The sequence below is a fragment of the Canis lupus genome, chromosome 21, assembly GCF_011100685.1.
Source record: "Canis lupus familiaris isolate Mischka breed German Shepherd chromosome 21, alternate assembly UU_Cfam_GSD_1.0, whole genome shotgun sequence".
Lineage (NCBI taxonomy): Eukaryota > Metazoa > Chordata > Mammalia > Carnivora > Canidae > Canis > Canis lupus.
In genome coordinates, this window is record NC_049242.1 from 49440809 (window position 1) to 49459164 (window position 18356).

Consider the following 18356-nt stretch of genomic DNA (forward strand, 5'->3'; position numbering starts at 1 on the left):
TCATCAGGTCTTCCAGTTCCCAGAATTGGACGCTCTTCAGCTTATCCAATACACCATAAAGGATAGAGGTAACATGCTCTGGAACTAGCTTGCCTGAGTTCAAATCATATGAGTTCATAGGTGACCTTTGAACCTATAGGTGACCCTGAGCAGGATGGCTTCTCTGTGCTCTAGTTTCCTCATCTTCATTATGAGGATAATGATGTTACATCTCTCATAGGGTTTTCTGAGAATTGAATAAATGCACATAAAGTATTTAAAACACTACTTAGCATTGTACCTGTAAAGCGAACTGAATTTCAGTGAGTAAGTCTTTAATTTCTGGATGTTTCATTTGTTTTCTTTTTGTATATGGATGTTCTTTCGATCTTTAATTCCTCTATCATTAATTCTTTCTTTGACATCTTTATCTTTAGTCTTTTTATAGTTTTTATCAGATTGCTCTAGTGTTTGAATCTTTGGAAATTCTGTTATTACTTGCTAAATTTGCTGACTTGATTATGGTGGAGTGTTTCACCCTGTGCTCTGTAATTTTGAATAGTGAGTTCTCATTAATGATTTTACCTGAGGGTCTGTATTACTAGACTGATTCTGTATTGATCTGCCCAGTTCTCCCAAAATTATCACTGTTCTGATACCATTTTTCCATGTTAATTTCTCACTTTAAGGATTTATTAAATAAAACACATGGATCACAAAAATTCAAACCTCAAATCATTGGTAAGAATATCTACAAAGACAGTCTTTAATATCTTCTTTTTTAATTAAAAAAAATTTTTTAACTCAAAACCCTGAGATCAAGAACCCTATGTTTAACCAACTCAGCCACCCAGGTGCCCTATTAGTCTTTAAGTGAGACCCCAGGCATGGTTCCTCATCTGTCTGTGCTGATTGGGAGTATTTCTTCATAGTGTACTACCAGCATGAAGGGTGAAGGCCTATGAGGTTTCCAGCTTTATGTGGGGCCTGCCATTTCTAACTCCCTGTCTCCCTTTGGTCCCTTACCTAAGAAGCAGTGTACATCAAAGGTAAGATACTGGGAGAGGTCAGTGTGTGTGGAGGTGGGGAGCACAGTGTACTATTGCATAAAATAATAAACTGAGTAAAAGATGGTCTGCCTTTTTAAACACCACACAATGGAAATTCTAACAATGTTAGTGATAAAATATTCTTTCCTGGAAAAAAGATCTGCAATTAGTCTAAGTGGTAAATTACTGCCTGCATCTGGGGTGTACTGCTCCACCTTTGGTACCCAACTCTGAGTGTGTTAACTTCATGTTAAGTGCATTCAGTCATCCCTCAAAGAAGCAACAGTTGCAAAAGAAGCAACAGTTGCAAGGGGGATTTTGTATTTTTGGTTTCCTTTTTTTTCTGACACCTAGGAATTTAATTTTCTGTCTTGCACCCTCAACTATGCATTTAAAACAATGTTTGATACGTTTTCTCCAGGATTTCTAGGAGTTGTAGTGAATGGCTAATTAAATAACATTACCTATCATATTTATAGAATTAGAAGTCCCTAAAAAAAAAAAAAAAAAAAAAAAAAGAATTAGAAGTCCCTATGTATTTACACTTCTAAAATTTAATTATATATAAATACCTTTTCAACTTTGTCTTCAGAACACATCATTTCGATTTGCCTGTGGCACTGTTGTTGATAGAATGATTTAAGTTCATTTTCTTTTAGTAACATTTCCAACTTCAGATATTCTTGTCTAATTTCTTCTCGATTCTGGAACAAGCAGTTCAGAATTTCTTGAAATCTATGAAAAACAAACACATTATAGAATTTCACTAATTTTGTGAAATAAATTTAAGAAATAAATGAACAAAAGAATATATATCACTGATAGAATTAGACTCGATGACAAACAGCAAATAGGTTAGAGTGGCTGTTTCCTACTAAATTACAAATATGTTTTAAAAGGATATTAACTTTATTTTTACTGTATTTTTTTTCTCTTCCAAGATCACACTACTAAAAAAAATATAGGTATTATAAAGCTTCTCTATATAAATCATAATTACGTAAGTCAAAATAAACTAGTATATTTTGTCTATTACATGTAGAGTCATATACTCTATTTTGTCTATGTAATCCAGCTGCATAGCAAAAATAAAATATTTTGTTTGTAGGAAAAGGATGATAATTTGAACCTGTACTATCCCAATTAACAAGGCCCCAGAAGCAACACAGTACTGTGTGTTGTTTTGATGTTGGCTAACTGTGAAGAAACAAGCAGTGGGTGGCATAATCATATGGCGCCTCCATGGCCCCCTAGGGAAAGTGAGATAGCCAGTTTTTTGTTTTAAAATTTGTTACAGGGAAAACACACCATAAGGTAAGGTACCCCCTACAGCCTGGCTAAGAGTCAGCTGACATTGCCAGGACCCAAAACAACCAAGTTTGCAATGTGGTAAACCTAGAAAAGCCACTCTGGTGTCTTTCCTCCAAAGGGCAATGGAGATTTGGAGAATTGAAGTTGGGGAATTTGACTCACATCTCCTCCAAATACATAAAGACCTCAAGCTCAAAAAAACATCCATGCAAGGCCTAAAAGGAACCTACAATTCCCCATCCTCTAGAGTCAGCAGAACATTGTTCACAGCAAATTCTAGTCTTGTAAAAATATAGTTACGTTTTTAAATCACAGATCAAGTTTGAGCTATAGTAACAGTATAAACAGTCACAGGCAGAGCTCTCAAAGAAAAATTAACTGTGAAGCCTTTAAAATAAAACTGTAACAAAGTATATGCATTTAAAAATAAATGTTCTTCAGTCAGAATTTTAGATATATTTGTAAGGATCTGTGGTAAAAACACTGCCAATTTACGTCAGTAGTTCTTAATGAAACTCTATTGGGAATAACCATAAACCACAATACATCGACTTTACTGCAGTTTTGTCAAACTGATTAATATTTCATAGGAAGTATGTACGGACATTGCAATTTCATTGTATTATATTACAACACGCTAATGCCAGTAAATGAATTGATAAGTTATCTTTAGGTTATTCTCAAAGATAATGTCTTAGTTTGTTGTTTTTTTTTTTAAACATTTTTATCCAAGGACATAGTTAAATATTTGTCAATTTTGTAATTTTGTGGTCCAGGCTTATTTCAGTTGGTGGGGTTTACTGATTAGGATGGAAGAAAAGGAAATAGTATCAGAGGTTTCTAGAGATTTCCTTAAAAAAAAAAAAAAAAAAAAAAGGAAAAGAAAATATATTATTTTAAAACAGAAAAGAGTCCTAAGAGAATAGTAACTATTTTCTAGTAGTTATTAGTATCTAAAACATTCAACTAACTAGTAATAAAAATCTTTGCCAATAATTTTAGGTGATACATGACAAATATTAAATTCTACACAATTTTCTTGATATAGTCATAAGTGAAGTTTTGTAATTACTCTGTAAAAGAACTATACTTTCTTTTTATGATTTCTTCTTGAATATTACCTTTCCAAAGAGCTTTGATATACAGCAAATATCATATATTCTTCCCTTCATCTGATTAAATCACATGAAAATGTTTATTTTAAAAAAGACACTTTGCAAATTCATGGCATTAAATAAGTTTTATGTAACTGATATCAACTGTCAACTGAGTCAGAAAAAAATTTTTTTTAAATCAAGGATATTATATGTAAACTTCAATATACAAATTCAATTTTAAAAAAGGTGTATCCGAAACTAGGTTGAAAGTCACCATTGACCAGTCTTCCTTATGCATAGCAAGATAACACTATAAACTCTAGAGTTCCAAAACAGTGTTAATAATCACTGGTTTTAGTTGTGGTTAGTTTCTTATACTAGTGGTAACAGAACATTGGCTCTGAAGAATGTCAATTAAGTTTAACTTCATTCAACTTCATTAAAGTTTGAGCAGATTCCTTTATCACAAGAACTCTCAGAGCCTTTAATAAACTAACATACTTTGGAAATCACCTAGATTCCTTAAGAAGTAATTTCCAAATTTGTTTGATCCAGGAATTTCTTACTGCCTTCTTAGAACTACTCAAGATTCACAGCTTTTGAACTAGTATCCCGTTGGGACAATTTTGAAATTAACTGCTTAGGGGAAAAGAGCTTGTGATTATTGTATTATTAACAGCTAGAAAAGCTAGTGGGCATCTATCAAAATTCTGTATTAATTTATATCACTGAGAGATGCCCCCTCTAATAATTAACCAAAGTACATGAATTATTAGAATTATACATAGTCAAGAAAGGGTAGATAAAATTTACATGAACTAGACAAATAATGATGTTATGCCAGATGAGACTGCCTGAATGCTTGTTACCCAAAATTCCTATGTTGAAACCTAACACCCAAAGTGATGGTATTATGAGGTGAGGCCTTTGAGAGGTAGTCAGGTCACCAGGGCAGAGACCTTGTGGATGGGATTAGTGACCTTATAAAAGAGGAGCTGGAGAGATCTACCTCCAGAGGTCATGTGAGGATTCAAGGATTCTTGAATTCAAGATTCAAGTGAAATCTTCAGCTTGAAAGAATGCCCTCACCCAACTATGCCAGTCCCCTGATCTTTGGGACTTCTAGCCTCCAGAATTGGGAGATATAATTTTGTTTGTTCATTTAGCTTATAAGATACCTGTCTGGCATTTTGTTACAGCAGCCTGAATGGAATAGGACACTTGAGAAGAAAAATATGAAAACTGCTAAAAACTAATTTCATAAGTGATGTAATTAGCTTTACCTTCTCCATCTTATATCTAAATCCTGGTATAATCACAAGTATGTAATCATAATTAAAATTATCTGATTTCCAAAGTGCGTAAAATATAAAGGGCAGTCAGTGGCTTCCTGAATTCAGTTGAGAATACATATATAAAGACATACAATAAATGATGATAACATATCTGGCCAAATTTTAAAAACCATAAAATCCTCAAAATGAGATCTTAATGTCATTTTTACCTTTCAATTTCTTTTTCCTGAGGGTTTGAAATCATTATCTTTGCTTTGTTATTGCCATCAGTAAAAGCTTTCTGTTCTTCATAGGCTTTTAGTTTTTCTTTTAACATTAAAATCTAGTAAAGAGAAACACTAGTTAAAATACAAAACAAATTATTTATCTCTATTAAACATGGCCACAGAAAAATTTTAGCTGTGAAAAATAACTGAACATGCCAGATTTTCAACTGTAATAGGAAAATACATCAAATTTTTTGGCAATTAGGTTTGCATATTCCCAAATGAGAAACTAAGGGAGATCAGCATAAAATGTAAAAAGTAGACATACCTCTTCCTTCTGCTCATTACAGATCTTTACATACTGAGTTATATGATTGTTGAGGTTAAGAACATTGCTCTTCAACTGTTAAAAGATAGAAATTATGATTGCATACATATATAAAGATAATAATCACGTAACCATACATGAGAAAAATGGCATTATGCCCTCATTAGTTCTGTTCCATGAATTCAGAATTTGTGACAATTACAATCATGATCAATTACACTCATGTTCAAAACCTGTGACAGGAGGATATGCTGAGCACATTTATAAAATAAATGACATTATAAAGAAATAGTCTTACTCTCGGAGACAAGGTATGTCTAAGAACTTACAAAGCATTCTTCACATTATAATTAAAATTGCCCACTTTCTTTTTCCTTAGACTTCTAAGAAATTTAGAGATAATTTTAAGTTTCAACAATTTCTAAGTTCAACTAGTTTTTAATGAGTTCTTATTACATTTTATCTTTTTTATAATTGTATGGGCTCCTTGGCAGCTATGGAATAGTGGAAAGAACATCAAACAGAAGTTCAAATGCTTGATTTTGAGGTACTGTCCACTTCTCACTTAACTGATTTAGAATTGTACTTAAAATTCTGAGCATGGGATTCCTCAACTGTAAAATAGAGCCTTTGTCAATGGGATGCTGTAAGGATTACATGAAAAACATGTGTGAAAAGTTCTGCACACCCATTGAGCATATCCTTTCCTAATTAATTATGTAAAGAATATATGAACACTTCTCTAAAAAGACCATACCCGCTCATCTTCATGCAGAGGGGTAAGCAGCAGAAGTCATCATACCACTTAAACTCTAGGTTTCTTCCAACCCAGAGATCCTGTGATTTTAAAAGTACATCATGGTTGACTTAAATTTTTTTAAATGATCCCAAATTTCTGGCCAAAATACTGACTTAACCAATCATTATTAGATTGTTAGAGCTATACAGATATTGGTTACATCAATATCATGAATTATTTTAAAAGGGCTATTTACTTTATAAACTGAGGTAGATATATTTGTTTTACAGATGAAGTGACTGAAGCTTGGAGAGATTATCAAACATGTCTAAGGTTTTCAGGTAGAAAGAGTTGGTGCTAAGGTAAAGCAAATAACATCATGCTTGGCTGTAACGAATGTGTTAAAGCCCTGACCAATTACTCTATTGTGCCATCAAAATATCATGTGCCAGGAGATAAAAAAGGTTAGGAAGAAAGGCATTAGAGCATCCTACCTCGCAAAAGACTAAATAATAGTAACTATTATATATGTAATCAAGATGCTTAATGATTTAATTGTCCAAGTTAATGTTCAATTAACCAATCCGATAAAGATATTTCTAACGCTGTTTGCTAATTCATTAGTAAAAATACAACTCTAATTAATAATTTTTTAGAGTTATAAAAATAGTATACAACCAATGCTCTTATAACAAAGGTAGACTAAACAGACTTACAGAAGATTTAATGTCCTTTGCACGATTAGCATACTTAAGAGTGTTATATGTGTCATCGTAGAACATAGAGGAAGGACTAACAGCAGCTATCATTATAGTTTGACAGTTTCCTCCAAGAGAATCCTTTAACAAGCGAGTGAGCTTACTATTTCTGTAAGGAATATGCTGATTCTTTCTCTGAAAGAACAAAAAAAGAATTCTTATGTCATTTTCCACATTTAAATGCAAACCTGCTATCACTTCACTCTAAGAATTTAAGCACTGCCCAACTTTGCCCAGACTTATGGTATAATTGGTGATCGAAATGATAATGAATCTTACAATATCCTACTTAAAGATTATATTCCCCTCTAAATAAATATAAAATTTAGTTAATAAAAAACCAGTATTAGTTCAAGAGTTGTAATACCACATAAATATGAGATGTTAACAACTGGGAAAACTGTGTGGGGGATATTTAACAAAATCTTTCCATATTTTATCAGAAACAAAATGTTCATATAAAAAAATTCCATTATTTTTTAAAAAGGAAATTAAAATACAAAAGTAATGTATGCTCTATTCGAATATACTATAGGAATAATAAGAATTCTGCAAGGCATAGAATAATTTCTCTCATTAAATAATTAGCTAACATGGATACAAAGTAAATCAAAATTATAATCTTACAGAGACTTCATCTGAAAGGACAATGTGTAGTTCTAATAGAACTTAATTATTTCTAGGTTTTCATTTACTTAAAAGATACAGTTCTGATTTTAAAGTAAAAAATATATTTTCCAAAAAGCATAACTTTCATAAAAACAGAACATTTGAATGTTAAGCTAAAAGCAACCTTATGCTATCCAGTGTAAATATTTCATATTACAGAAGAGAAAAATGGAAGCTAAACAAAAAGTGAAATGACTTGCTTCAGGTCACACAGTTGATAATTCAGAGATAGAAATCAGCCCTAGGTGTCCTGTGCTCTCCACCACAGCAGTGTTTCCCAAACAGTGTGGAATGTGCACTGCTGGTGTTAACATGACATAATTTTACATTGCAAGACATGTATTAAACATGGACTCATAAATGACTCAATAGGGGTCAATTATTAAAAATTGAGTTGCTATGGCTTAAGTCTAGAAACCAGTATCTATCCCATGCTGTCTGCTTACATGTTTGAGATTTGTAACTTAGAATATAAAAGACATCTTGCTTTGTAATCTTTGTATGATTTCAGGAACTTGCTTTTTTTAAAAAAACAGTTCTCAAATCTTTTTTTTTTTTTTTTAAGATTTTACTTATTCATTCATGAAAGACACAGAAAGAGGCAGAGACAGAGGAAGAGGAAGAAGCAGGCTCCCTGTGGGGAGAGCCTGATGCGGAACTCGATTCCAGGACCCCGGGGTCACGGCCTGAGCTGAAAATAGACACTCAACCACTGAGCCACCCAGGCTTCCCTCAAATCATTTTAATATACTTTTACTAAATCAAACTATAACATTTTTTTTAGCATTCATTGACCTGTATTTTCCTAAATGTAGGTAATTTCCTAAAGCTTGAACCTGGATTGAACTTAATGTTCACATTTTAATTAAAAAAAAAAAAAAGAAATCATTTTTACCAATACAAATACAAAAGTCGTCAAATATGCTGTGTTCCAGCAAGCACTTGGGCATATAGTGAGATGTGAAATATTTTTAAATGCCCCAAAGACATCTAGTAAACATACCCCATTAGGTGATTTTTTTAAAAAGATTTTATTTATTTATTCATGAGAGACAGAGAGACAGAGAGAGAGAGAGAGAGAGAGAGAGAGAGGCAGAGACACAGGCAGAGGGAGAAGCAGGCTCCATGCAGGGAGCCTGATGTGGGACTCGATCCTGGGGACCCTGGAATCATAACCTGAGCCAAAGGCAGATGCTCAACCGCTGAGCCACCCAGGTGCCCCTAAGGTGATTTAATTATATCTTCTATCTTAAGCCCCTCTTCCAAAGAAAAATTAAAACTCTTTAATATTTAACCCAATTTTATAGTATCTAAAGTAGTAACCAGAACAGAATTAAGTTTTCCTAAAATGTGTTTTCGTGTTCATCCCAATTCAATTATGCTTGTTGTATAAAATGACCTAAACAGTCATTTTAATAATCAGGTTCAAAATAGGTGATGAGAAAGATACCATAAAACATTAACTATCAATATGATTTCAATATGTTTCTTTCAACAATCTGATTATAGAACTTGAAATTAAAACCAAGCGAAACCAAACCACACATAGCTTTATTTGATATAATGGGCTTTCTGGGGGTCTCTGCTCTCTATATAAATATTACTAATACATTCTTGAAATTTGACTTATAATAGACCTTTAAAATAAAATTATTTAAAGTATATCTTCTTAGAATTACACATATTTTAATATTTCAGGATACTTAAAATAAATAAACATACAGTACCTACCTTTGTATCTGCTAAGGCATTGATAACATTCCCCAGAGCTAAGAGTGATCGATTAATATTCGTGCCTTCTATAAACCGGGTCCCTTTAGCACTGGTAGCACTGGCTCTCTCAGACCCTGCCAGATCAATGAGTGACATCTTGGCAATTCGTACATTTTGACTGATACTTGCTGTTTTGTCTTGTTGTCGCAAATAGATCTTTTTGAAATTACAGGAGAATAGGAAAATGAGGGTAAGATTTAACAAAATTAAAAGGTACCAAGCAAATTAAAGTACTAAGCAAATTAAAAGGGAAACATGCACTTTATTTTTAAAACAACATGAGATCAAAATAATTTTCATTTTAAAAAAGAAACTGAATAAAGTATAACAATCTGACTGGCTGATACCCAAGAATACTAGAAGTAATTATAGAAATTGGAAAAAAACTCGGAAATGAAAAGATTTCCTAAGTGTGTACCAGAGGGCAACTAACTCCTGACCCAACAGCAGCTCAAAACAACTGCCATTTGTGTTCTGTAGCCCTTGAACCAGATCATAGAATTATGAGAGGTGGTGGTAGGGCGCAGGTACTTTATTATTTTTTTAAAGTTTTTTTTTTTTAATTTTTATTTATTTATGATAGTCACACACAGAGAGAGAGAGGCAGAGACATAGGCAGAGGGAGAAGCAGGCTCCATGCACCGGGAGCCCGATGTGGGATTCGATCCCAGGTCTCCAGGATCGCGCCCTGGGCCAAAGGTAGGTGCTAAACTGCTGCGCCACCCAGGGATTCCCCCGCAGGTACTTTAGAAATAATGTTCCTAACCAAAAACCAAAGGCAGTAGTTAGAATGCTTTGCATGTCTCCAGGAATTGGTTCCTAAAGGAAAGCTGAATTTGAATGCTGATCCAAATTGAGTAAGTGTATTCTAATTTCTGAAGTTGTAGCATGTCATTAAAATGTAAAAAATGTGCCATATAAAAAAACAGTAAAATATACTTGTCATGTTCAGCCAATTAGGGTAAAGCATCAATTATTGAATGCTACTTTGTATTTAACTGAAATAAAGTGGCAAACTTAAAAGAGTTTGGTAAGTTTGGTAAGATTAACTATTATTCCATTATAAAGATCTTCGTTAATATTCTTATAGAGCAGGGTCTAAGACATTTGGGTTATCTGTGTTACAGATAACCATTTCTCTCATGACTACTGTTAAATGAAGAGTCAGTGGAAAGAACAGAAAAGATAAATAAAATTTTATGCACTGGAAACTTTCTGAATGATGTGACTGCCATGATCATATATGAATTCTTTCAACTGTATCCATTTCTTACTGTAAATTGGGTTCTATTAGCATAATCCAGAATGAAGCTAAAAATAATCTGGATTTTAACAGGACTAGAAACCACAAAAAATAAAGCTGCTAATCTACGATTTAACTCTTTCTAGAATCATATCCCTAAAAATAACTATATCAATGTAATCAATGTCCTTAAGAAATTCAACTTGTGCACGGTCCCTATGATGAAATCTTTAAAAAAGTGAACCAGAACTCTCCAATTTATTGTTTCTGTAAATCTATACCTAAAAAGAGGTTTACTCTGAATATAAGATTATCTCTAGGAAAGATGAAATATTTTCACTAAAAATAAGAAAAGAAAAACATAAGGAAAAAAAAGCTTTTAACACTACCACCTTACTATCCTGTATCTTCACACAGTAAAAATTTATACTCTGAGAGATACCATCTCAATTCTAAATATTCTTTATAAAATCTTTTCAAAGCTGCAGAATAAAGGAAATGCTGAGGAAAGAGTCCCCAGTTGAAGAGATTTTCTTTGTATGTATGAAAATTACCCCGTATGAATTTGGCTTTATTTTAAATCCAATTTTAAGCGCAATAGTCTAATGGCCTGTTACCTGGAAAACAGCATGAGAACGAGAAGACGTGGCATTCATATCAGTGGGATGTTGCGTCCTGTTTTTGTTTCCACTATCCAATAACTGTAAAATTTCCTCTGAGGATTTGGGCTAGAGATGTTTAAGTAGAAGAAAAAAATATACAAATAGTCATCTATCTTTAAAATTTTTAAATAAACTTTCAACAAGAAAAAAGTTTTTAAAAAAAGATTTTATTTGACAAAGAGCACAAGCAGGGGAAGCAGCAGGCAGTGGGGGAGGCAGAAGGGGGCTCCCTGCTGAGCAAGAAGGAGCAGGATGCGGGCTCCATCCCAGGACCCTGGGATCATGACCTGAGCTGAAGGCAAACTCTTAACTGACTGAGCCAGCCAGGTGACCTGAAAAAAGACTTTTTAAGATAAAATAAAAGGTAAAAAACAAAACAAAACAAAATGCATTCTATAACTTGTATCCCATTAAGTATTTCCTATGTAGTACTAAACAAATGATATACATTGATCTTTGAATAATGCAGGGGTTTGGGGCGCTGACACACCTTTTCCCTCCAGGCAATTGAAAATCCACATGTAACTCATGGCTTCCCAAAAGTTTCTTTTTTCTCCCAAAAGTTTCACTAATAACCTACTGGTGGCTTCAAGCGTTACCAATAATATGAAGTCGATTAATATGTATTTTGTATATTACATGTATTATATACTATATTCTTATAAACAATGAAGCTAGAGAAAAGGAACAATTTTTAAGAGAATTATAAGAAAAATACATTTGTAGTACTGTACTGTAATTACAAAAAAAATCTGCATATAAGTGGACCTGTTCACCTCAAACCCATGATATGCATGGGTTGACTATACTTTGGTGTTATATGAGAAATAAAAGATAAAATTTTATCTCTTGGAGGAGAAAAAATATAAATGTATTAAGTAGAATAGAATATTAAGTTTACAAGTAGATTCTTAAAAGAAAAGTTCATTCAGGGTGCCTGGGTGGCTCCGTCAGTTAAGTGCCCGACTTTGATTTTGGCCCAGGTTAGGATCTCAGGGTTGTGAGACTGAGCCCACATGACTCCGTGCTGGGCATGGAGCCTGCTTATGATTCTCTTCTCCCTCTGCCCTTCCCCTAGAGCTCTCGCTCACTAAAAAACAAAAAAACTCCCAAACCCCTTCCCCAAAAACAACAAAAAGAAAAGCTCATTCAATTATTTCAAAGGAAAACAAAATAATACGGAAGATATATTCTGATCATTTTAACTCTGCACGTCATTATTTTTCTATTTTCCTGTACAACGGAAAATAAGTAAAGGACCAAATAATCACACTTGCTATTACAATAAGGAAAAAGAAATTTATAAACATACCTGATGTAAAGTCAATCCCTGAACAACTACCCCTTTTTGGGCATCTTCCCGAACAGCAAGTGGTCCTGAATTTACTAGGAGGTCACGAATCTGTTCATTATATACCTTAGGAAAAAGCAAAAACCAAACCAAACCAAACTGCTTTAGCACTGGTGTTAAAATGATAGTGACACATCACACATGTTGCTGATTTAGGTCATATTAGAATTGCATCTTAAAGGTAAGCAGCAATTCATTTGCATTCATCTCACCCCTTTTATCTCATGTTGCCATTAAGTTTTGTTTTGTTTTGTTTTGTTTTGTTTTTGGTCATTAAGTTTCTATCATCTGAGAAAACTGAAGAGTTTGATTATCTAGGTTTGCAACTGAAATTTAAAGGTGGAGTCATTATATCCTTTCTCCATAATTCCTAACTTGGTGACTACAGCGAAACAGAAATAAGGTAATTTGAAATGCCTTTTCCTATTTTCTGGAAATATATGGGACACATGGTCTTGGGAAATTCTAGTAAGTTATATGGAGGTGGTGTGATTCTTACTGAAGCTATTTATTATTTCATGTTTCAATAGTTGAAACTTTTTAAATTTCAGAGCTTAAGAGTTAAAACCCATACTCAAGGATCGACAGCATTTATTTCATTCATCCTTTAATTACATTATGTTTAATATGCAATTCTTAATAAGTCCCATAATAGGACCCTCCTCCCTCACCCCATTTGAATGATTTAAAGAACTAAGGACCTAGGAGGTTAAGTGATTTGTCCATGGCCACAAAAGTAGCAGCAAAGTAGGGATATCCTCACTCTACTGCATGGCATTGAATACACATCTGTATTTTATGTCTTTGGCAATTTCCTTTCTTTTTTTCTTTCTTTCTTTGTAATTTCTGTAAGCAATGCATAAAATAGCACTATTGATCTGTTTTTATGAATTTATTAAAGATACTTAATTTTCTACTTGCCAACCAAATGACTACAACGGATAAGATTTTAAAAAGTATACAGACTTAGGCTTTAAGAACTATTTTGTGTAAGTATTTCTATGTTCTAATAAATAGTCTTTAATGATCTTTATTCCTGGTAAGATTTTCTACAATGAACAATGGTTTTTAAATGTATTAACGGTTAGAAGTAGTAAAATATGAAGAGATAATTTTTTGGTTCTTGTTTTTCTGATAAGCAGCAGTTTTCAAATGTTTCCCCTTACCCATTTCAATCATATAAAATACACAATTAGAACAACCATTCTTAAGCCAGTGTACACATGAAAATCACCTGGGAGCTTTTAAAAAACATAGATGCCTCAGCCATAATCCAGACCTATTAAATTAAAATGTCCAGGGGTTGACACCTAGACATGTCTATTTTTAAAAAAACTCCATAGCCAACTCTGGTGAATAGCCTGAGTGGGAAGCCATTAGATTAGACATTGCCTTACCATTTATAAAATGAAGGCAGATTAAAAGAAAGTAAAAACAATTAAAAACATTATAAAAATAACCAACTTCAAAATTCTCCTGGTTATGAAAGGATCTAAGGAAGAAATAATGACTATTGTCATGCTCTTCCCAATTAAGTTCAAAGCGATTTTTTTCTAGTACTGAAATATAAAAAAATGAGTTTTTTATTTCCAAGTTATGTAGACAAGAAATTTTTTAGCAATATACATATCTTTTTTTAAAAAAAGATTTTATTTATTTATTCACGACAGACACAGAGAGAGAGAGAGAGAGGCAGAGACACACACAGAGGGAGAAGCAGGCTCCACACAGGGAGCTCAACGTGGGACTCGATCCCAGGTCTCCAGGGTCACACGCCGGGCTGAAGGCGGCTCTAAACCACTAAGCCACCGGGGCTGCCCGCAACATACATATCTTTTTTTTTTTTTTTTTAATTTATTTATGATAGTCACAGAGAGAGAGAGAGGGAGAGAGAGAGAGGCAGAGACACAGGCAGAGGAAGAAGCAGGCTCCATGCACCGGGAGCCTGATGTGGGATTCGATCCCGGGTCTCCAGCATAGTGCCCTGGGCCAAAGGCAGGCGCTAAACCACTGAGCCACCCAGGGTTCCCGCCGCAACATACATATCTTAATCAATTTTTGAAATGCGAAGAACCTTTCTTAGTAGGAACCAAACTACAAGTTGTCAGTAAGAGTTGTGACTACCAGAAATTTTCTCTATGATACTACAAACGAATAGGAAGAATAATCATGGATTTGTTTCTGGACTGGTATCTGAAACACTATCTGAACACAAAGTTAGAGTGCCTATCCCATAATTATGATTTGTTGAATGTCGGCTATTACTAAGGGAGCAGAAGTCCTCAAAGAATGAGGACACAAGAGACAGCATGACGGAGTCTTGATTGGCCAAATCCAACATAAATTTGAGCATACAAATAAATAATTACAGTAAAGGGTTCTAAGCAATGAAATAATGTTCAGAATCCATTGAGCTTATACTGATATAATAAAAGAAAGGAAAAACTCTTCCATTGGGTAGAAAGCCAAGAAATAAATGTAGAGGAAATGAAAGAATTTAAATATCACTATCACCTACCATCATAATAATACTTGATTCAGGCATAAATCATCAGTGGATATCAACAGTAATAGATGAAAGTTTGGGGAGTAAGTAGATAAAAAGGGTAAAGTAGTATCCTTATAGTGCAGAAACTCTGCTGACACCAAAATAATGAAATGGATCAAAGTTAACACAGTTAATGGGACTAACAGACCACAACAGCCTCTTGATATGATACTATCGGGACTCAACAATACTTCCACAGTGCTCCTGCCAGTGCATAACCGGAGTCTAATAACTGACTATCCGAATCAGGGGTTTTATGACAATGATATAAAACACAGAAAAAAATCCAGATTGAGACTAAAGAGATGTTAACAACTGAAGGTAATTTATGACTTCAGGTTTTCTTTTTCAATAAAGGGCATCATTAATCTTGCTAATCAGAAATTAGGCCAAAATAAAATACTCAGCATAAAAAGAAGTAAGATGTGTAACAAATACTTAAGACCAGGAATTTTAATGATTTTATATATTCTTAAGAAAATTCCTATATGGCAGAAGTTTGAGTGGGCCATGGAACTTCTTAAAGAGTTCTCAATACTATTGACTGATCTAAAGAATGACACTGTCAACTTACCTCCAGATAAGAAACTGCAGTACTACATACTTTCTCTTCTTTAATCTCATCCATGGATTTATAAAGGTCTAACATTGTTAGATACATTACTCCAGGGTCAGCAGCTGATCCTAGCATCGTGTGGGTCTTCCCAGCTCCAGTAGCACCATATGCAAGTACTGAATTTTTATAAAAAGGATCAAAGCTCTTTATTATGACATGTAACATTACCATATCCAAGGCCTAGTGGATAGTTCCATCTGGATATCCTGAACATAACTTTAAACTCAACAGATCCAAAATTACTTATATTTTTATCCTTAAAACCTGGGAATTTTGGCACAAATCTTTTCTTCTCCTATATTCTGTATTCTGATTAATGGTACCACCCTCCCCTCATTTGCTCTCTTCCCTCTACAGCAATCTTACAAGTTTTAATTAGTTATCAGTCTCCCTATCTAGTCTCAATCTTCTCTAATACATCTCTTAGAATTTTGTACAGTTTTTATGAAAACAAAATCTGAATATGTTAAATCTTCTTAATTGTTCAAAGGTCCTACATGAGAAAGTTCATATTCCTTGCCTTGGAATATTATTAGGAACTCTCTCCATTCTGTTTCTTCCTTTCTGTAGTCTAGGTATATTAGATTGTGTGAAGTTCTTTGCATGAGCTGCTTCTTTTTTACTCCACTGCCTTTCCACTGAAGAGTTCCTTTACTTAATCCAGCTGGAACACTTAACACCTGTTCTAAACATTCAGCATAAATGTCACTTTTCCATGTCTTCCCTGTCATAAGCGGAAACATCTACTCCCTCACTTGAATCCTCAGTGTCTGCCACTATTCTAGTATGTATCACACTGTGTTTCCAACTGTGAGCTCCACCGAGGCTGTGGCTGTATGTCCTTCATAAGTAGGGCATGACCTGGCACACAGCAGATATTCGCTACAAGTTTGCTGAATGAATTCCAATACAAGTCATTTATAAAATTCTTTTTTAAAATTTGTGTTTTAGGCAAGTAATTTTGTTTCCATGATTCTCTCCAGCATAACATAAAAGTTCTAAACATAAAACATAAACATAAAAGTTCTAACACTAAACAAAACAAAAAACTACTCTGAATTACATATGGCAAATACCTGACATAATAAGACAATTAAGTCCTCAAATTATTACTGGTAAAAATATTTGTATAAGTTAAATCTCTCTTATTAACCAAATATTAACAAACTACCAAAATACTTTTCAGTAGACTCAATTCAACTGACATATGTTTCATTCTATTCTATTTTATGTAAGCTTAGTAGTACATCAAGAAGTCTTAAAACAGCTGAATAGTATAAAATAAAGCCAAGAAGAAAACAAAGATTCAGTAGGAGTCTGGTAGAGGCTTTTTCATTTGGAGTCAAGAAAAATTTAAATCTCTAGAGATAGTATAAAGTTTCATGAATGAGGAAAATAATATACACTTAAAAATTAGAATCATAGCAGTTTTAATCAATAAACCACATTCTATTCTTATTTGACCAAGAGGGTAAGTCTCCTATAATAAAAACTGAATGAGTCAGTGAAAGACAATGAAACATGTTACAGTTTTAGGGTATCTCAAAGAATATGTCATAAATGGTGGTAATTACAAAAATAAATAATGGTGTTAAGTGCCTTGTAAATATTGAATTAACTGGCCTTGGATCTCTCTCTAGGAAATAAACATGGCCATTCTGAAAGGCAAATTACTATAGATCTATCTAGAGCACTAGAGATGCTTTCTGGGCTGAAGATATGCTAAAATAGCTCATGATACTCAATTAACATGGGCTTTTAACTTTTTTTTTCAAAGTACTATAAAGAAAAGAGGTTCTGTAAAGAAACTTGCCAAGTGTTCAGGAGTGTCTAACTCTTCCCCAGGGATAGATAATTGTATAGGTAAGCAGTGGGAATATTAATGAATACAAATTGTGAGAAATCTGGCATCAACTGCAAGACCCATGTGGCTTAATAACATACGAAAATGAAATCAGGACTGTCTATAGGGACCATAGCAAGACTCTGGAAGACAGTTTTACAAATGACATGTTATATATGATGACTAAATTTCAAAGAAAGTCTACTTTTACAGAGAAATTCTACTGAACTTAATACTTTTTAGCAAACAAGCACCTTAAAATTCATCATGTTTAGAAGAATGGGTCAAGCAGATGTTCATTCTAATGTAAAAGTGAAATCAAACGAAAAAATTAAAGCTCGAATTGAAACAGTTACCTGTGCAATTATATCCATTCAAAAAACTACGAAGAATTGGCTTAGTAGTATGTTCAAACACTTCTAGTTGAGTAGATGTTTCATCAAAAACAGCATCAAATACAAATTTGAGATCCTTATTTTGTCTCTTTGTAATATCACGATTTGCAGGTTTCTTTCCATGGAAAAAACTGATTTCTTCTTGTTTGGGATCAAAGACTAAGATATGCTTATCCACAACATGTACCACTTTATGGAGTCCAGTTGCCTTTTCTTTTGTGTTTTCAGGACGTACACGAACAACTACTTTCATATGGTGACACAAGTCTTCCTCAGTGACAGACATTGTTGATTATCTTGCTTCCTCTGTTTATGTAAGTGCCTGAGAATTTCTCTGTAATAAAAAAGACAATAAAGTGTTAGTTCTATTGTACACAATATGGATGGTAGGTAGTATTCATTTAACAAAGTTATTAATTCTATTCCAGTCACTGGTAAATATTACTTGAAATATATTTGAACATTATATATATTTAAACATATATATACGTGTA

At 33.5% G+C, this 18356-nt stretch overlaps 1 protein-coding gene across 3 annotated transcripts in view; it reads right to left on the reverse strand.

Annotated features, from left to right (window-relative positions):
* KIF18A (kinesin family member 18A) overlaps positions 1-18356 on the reverse strand; it is a 78191-nt gene that overhangs the window by 49359 nt on the left and 10476 nt on the right. For all 3 annotated transcript variants that reach the window (XM_038569289.1, XM_038569291.1, XM_038569290.1), the window contains exons 2-10: positions 17824-18196; positions 15583-15740; positions 12422-12526; positions 11065-11175; positions 9163-9360; positions 6721-6897; positions 5266-5340; positions 4941-5053; positions 1601-1763 (exon numbers count right to left, since the gene is read on the reverse strand). In XM_038569289.1, the coding sequence (XP_038425217.1) occupies positions 1601-1763; positions 4941-5053; positions 5266-5340; positions 6721-6897; positions 9163-9360; positions 11065-11175; positions 12422-12526; positions 15583-15740; positions 17824-18148 (1425 nt within the window). In that variant the 5' untranslated portion in view covers positions 18149-18196. The remainder of the gene's footprint in view (positions 1-1600; positions 1764-4940; positions 5054-5265; positions 5341-6720; positions 6898-9162; positions 9361-11064; positions 11176-12421; positions 12527-15582; positions 15741-17823; positions 18197-18356) is intronic.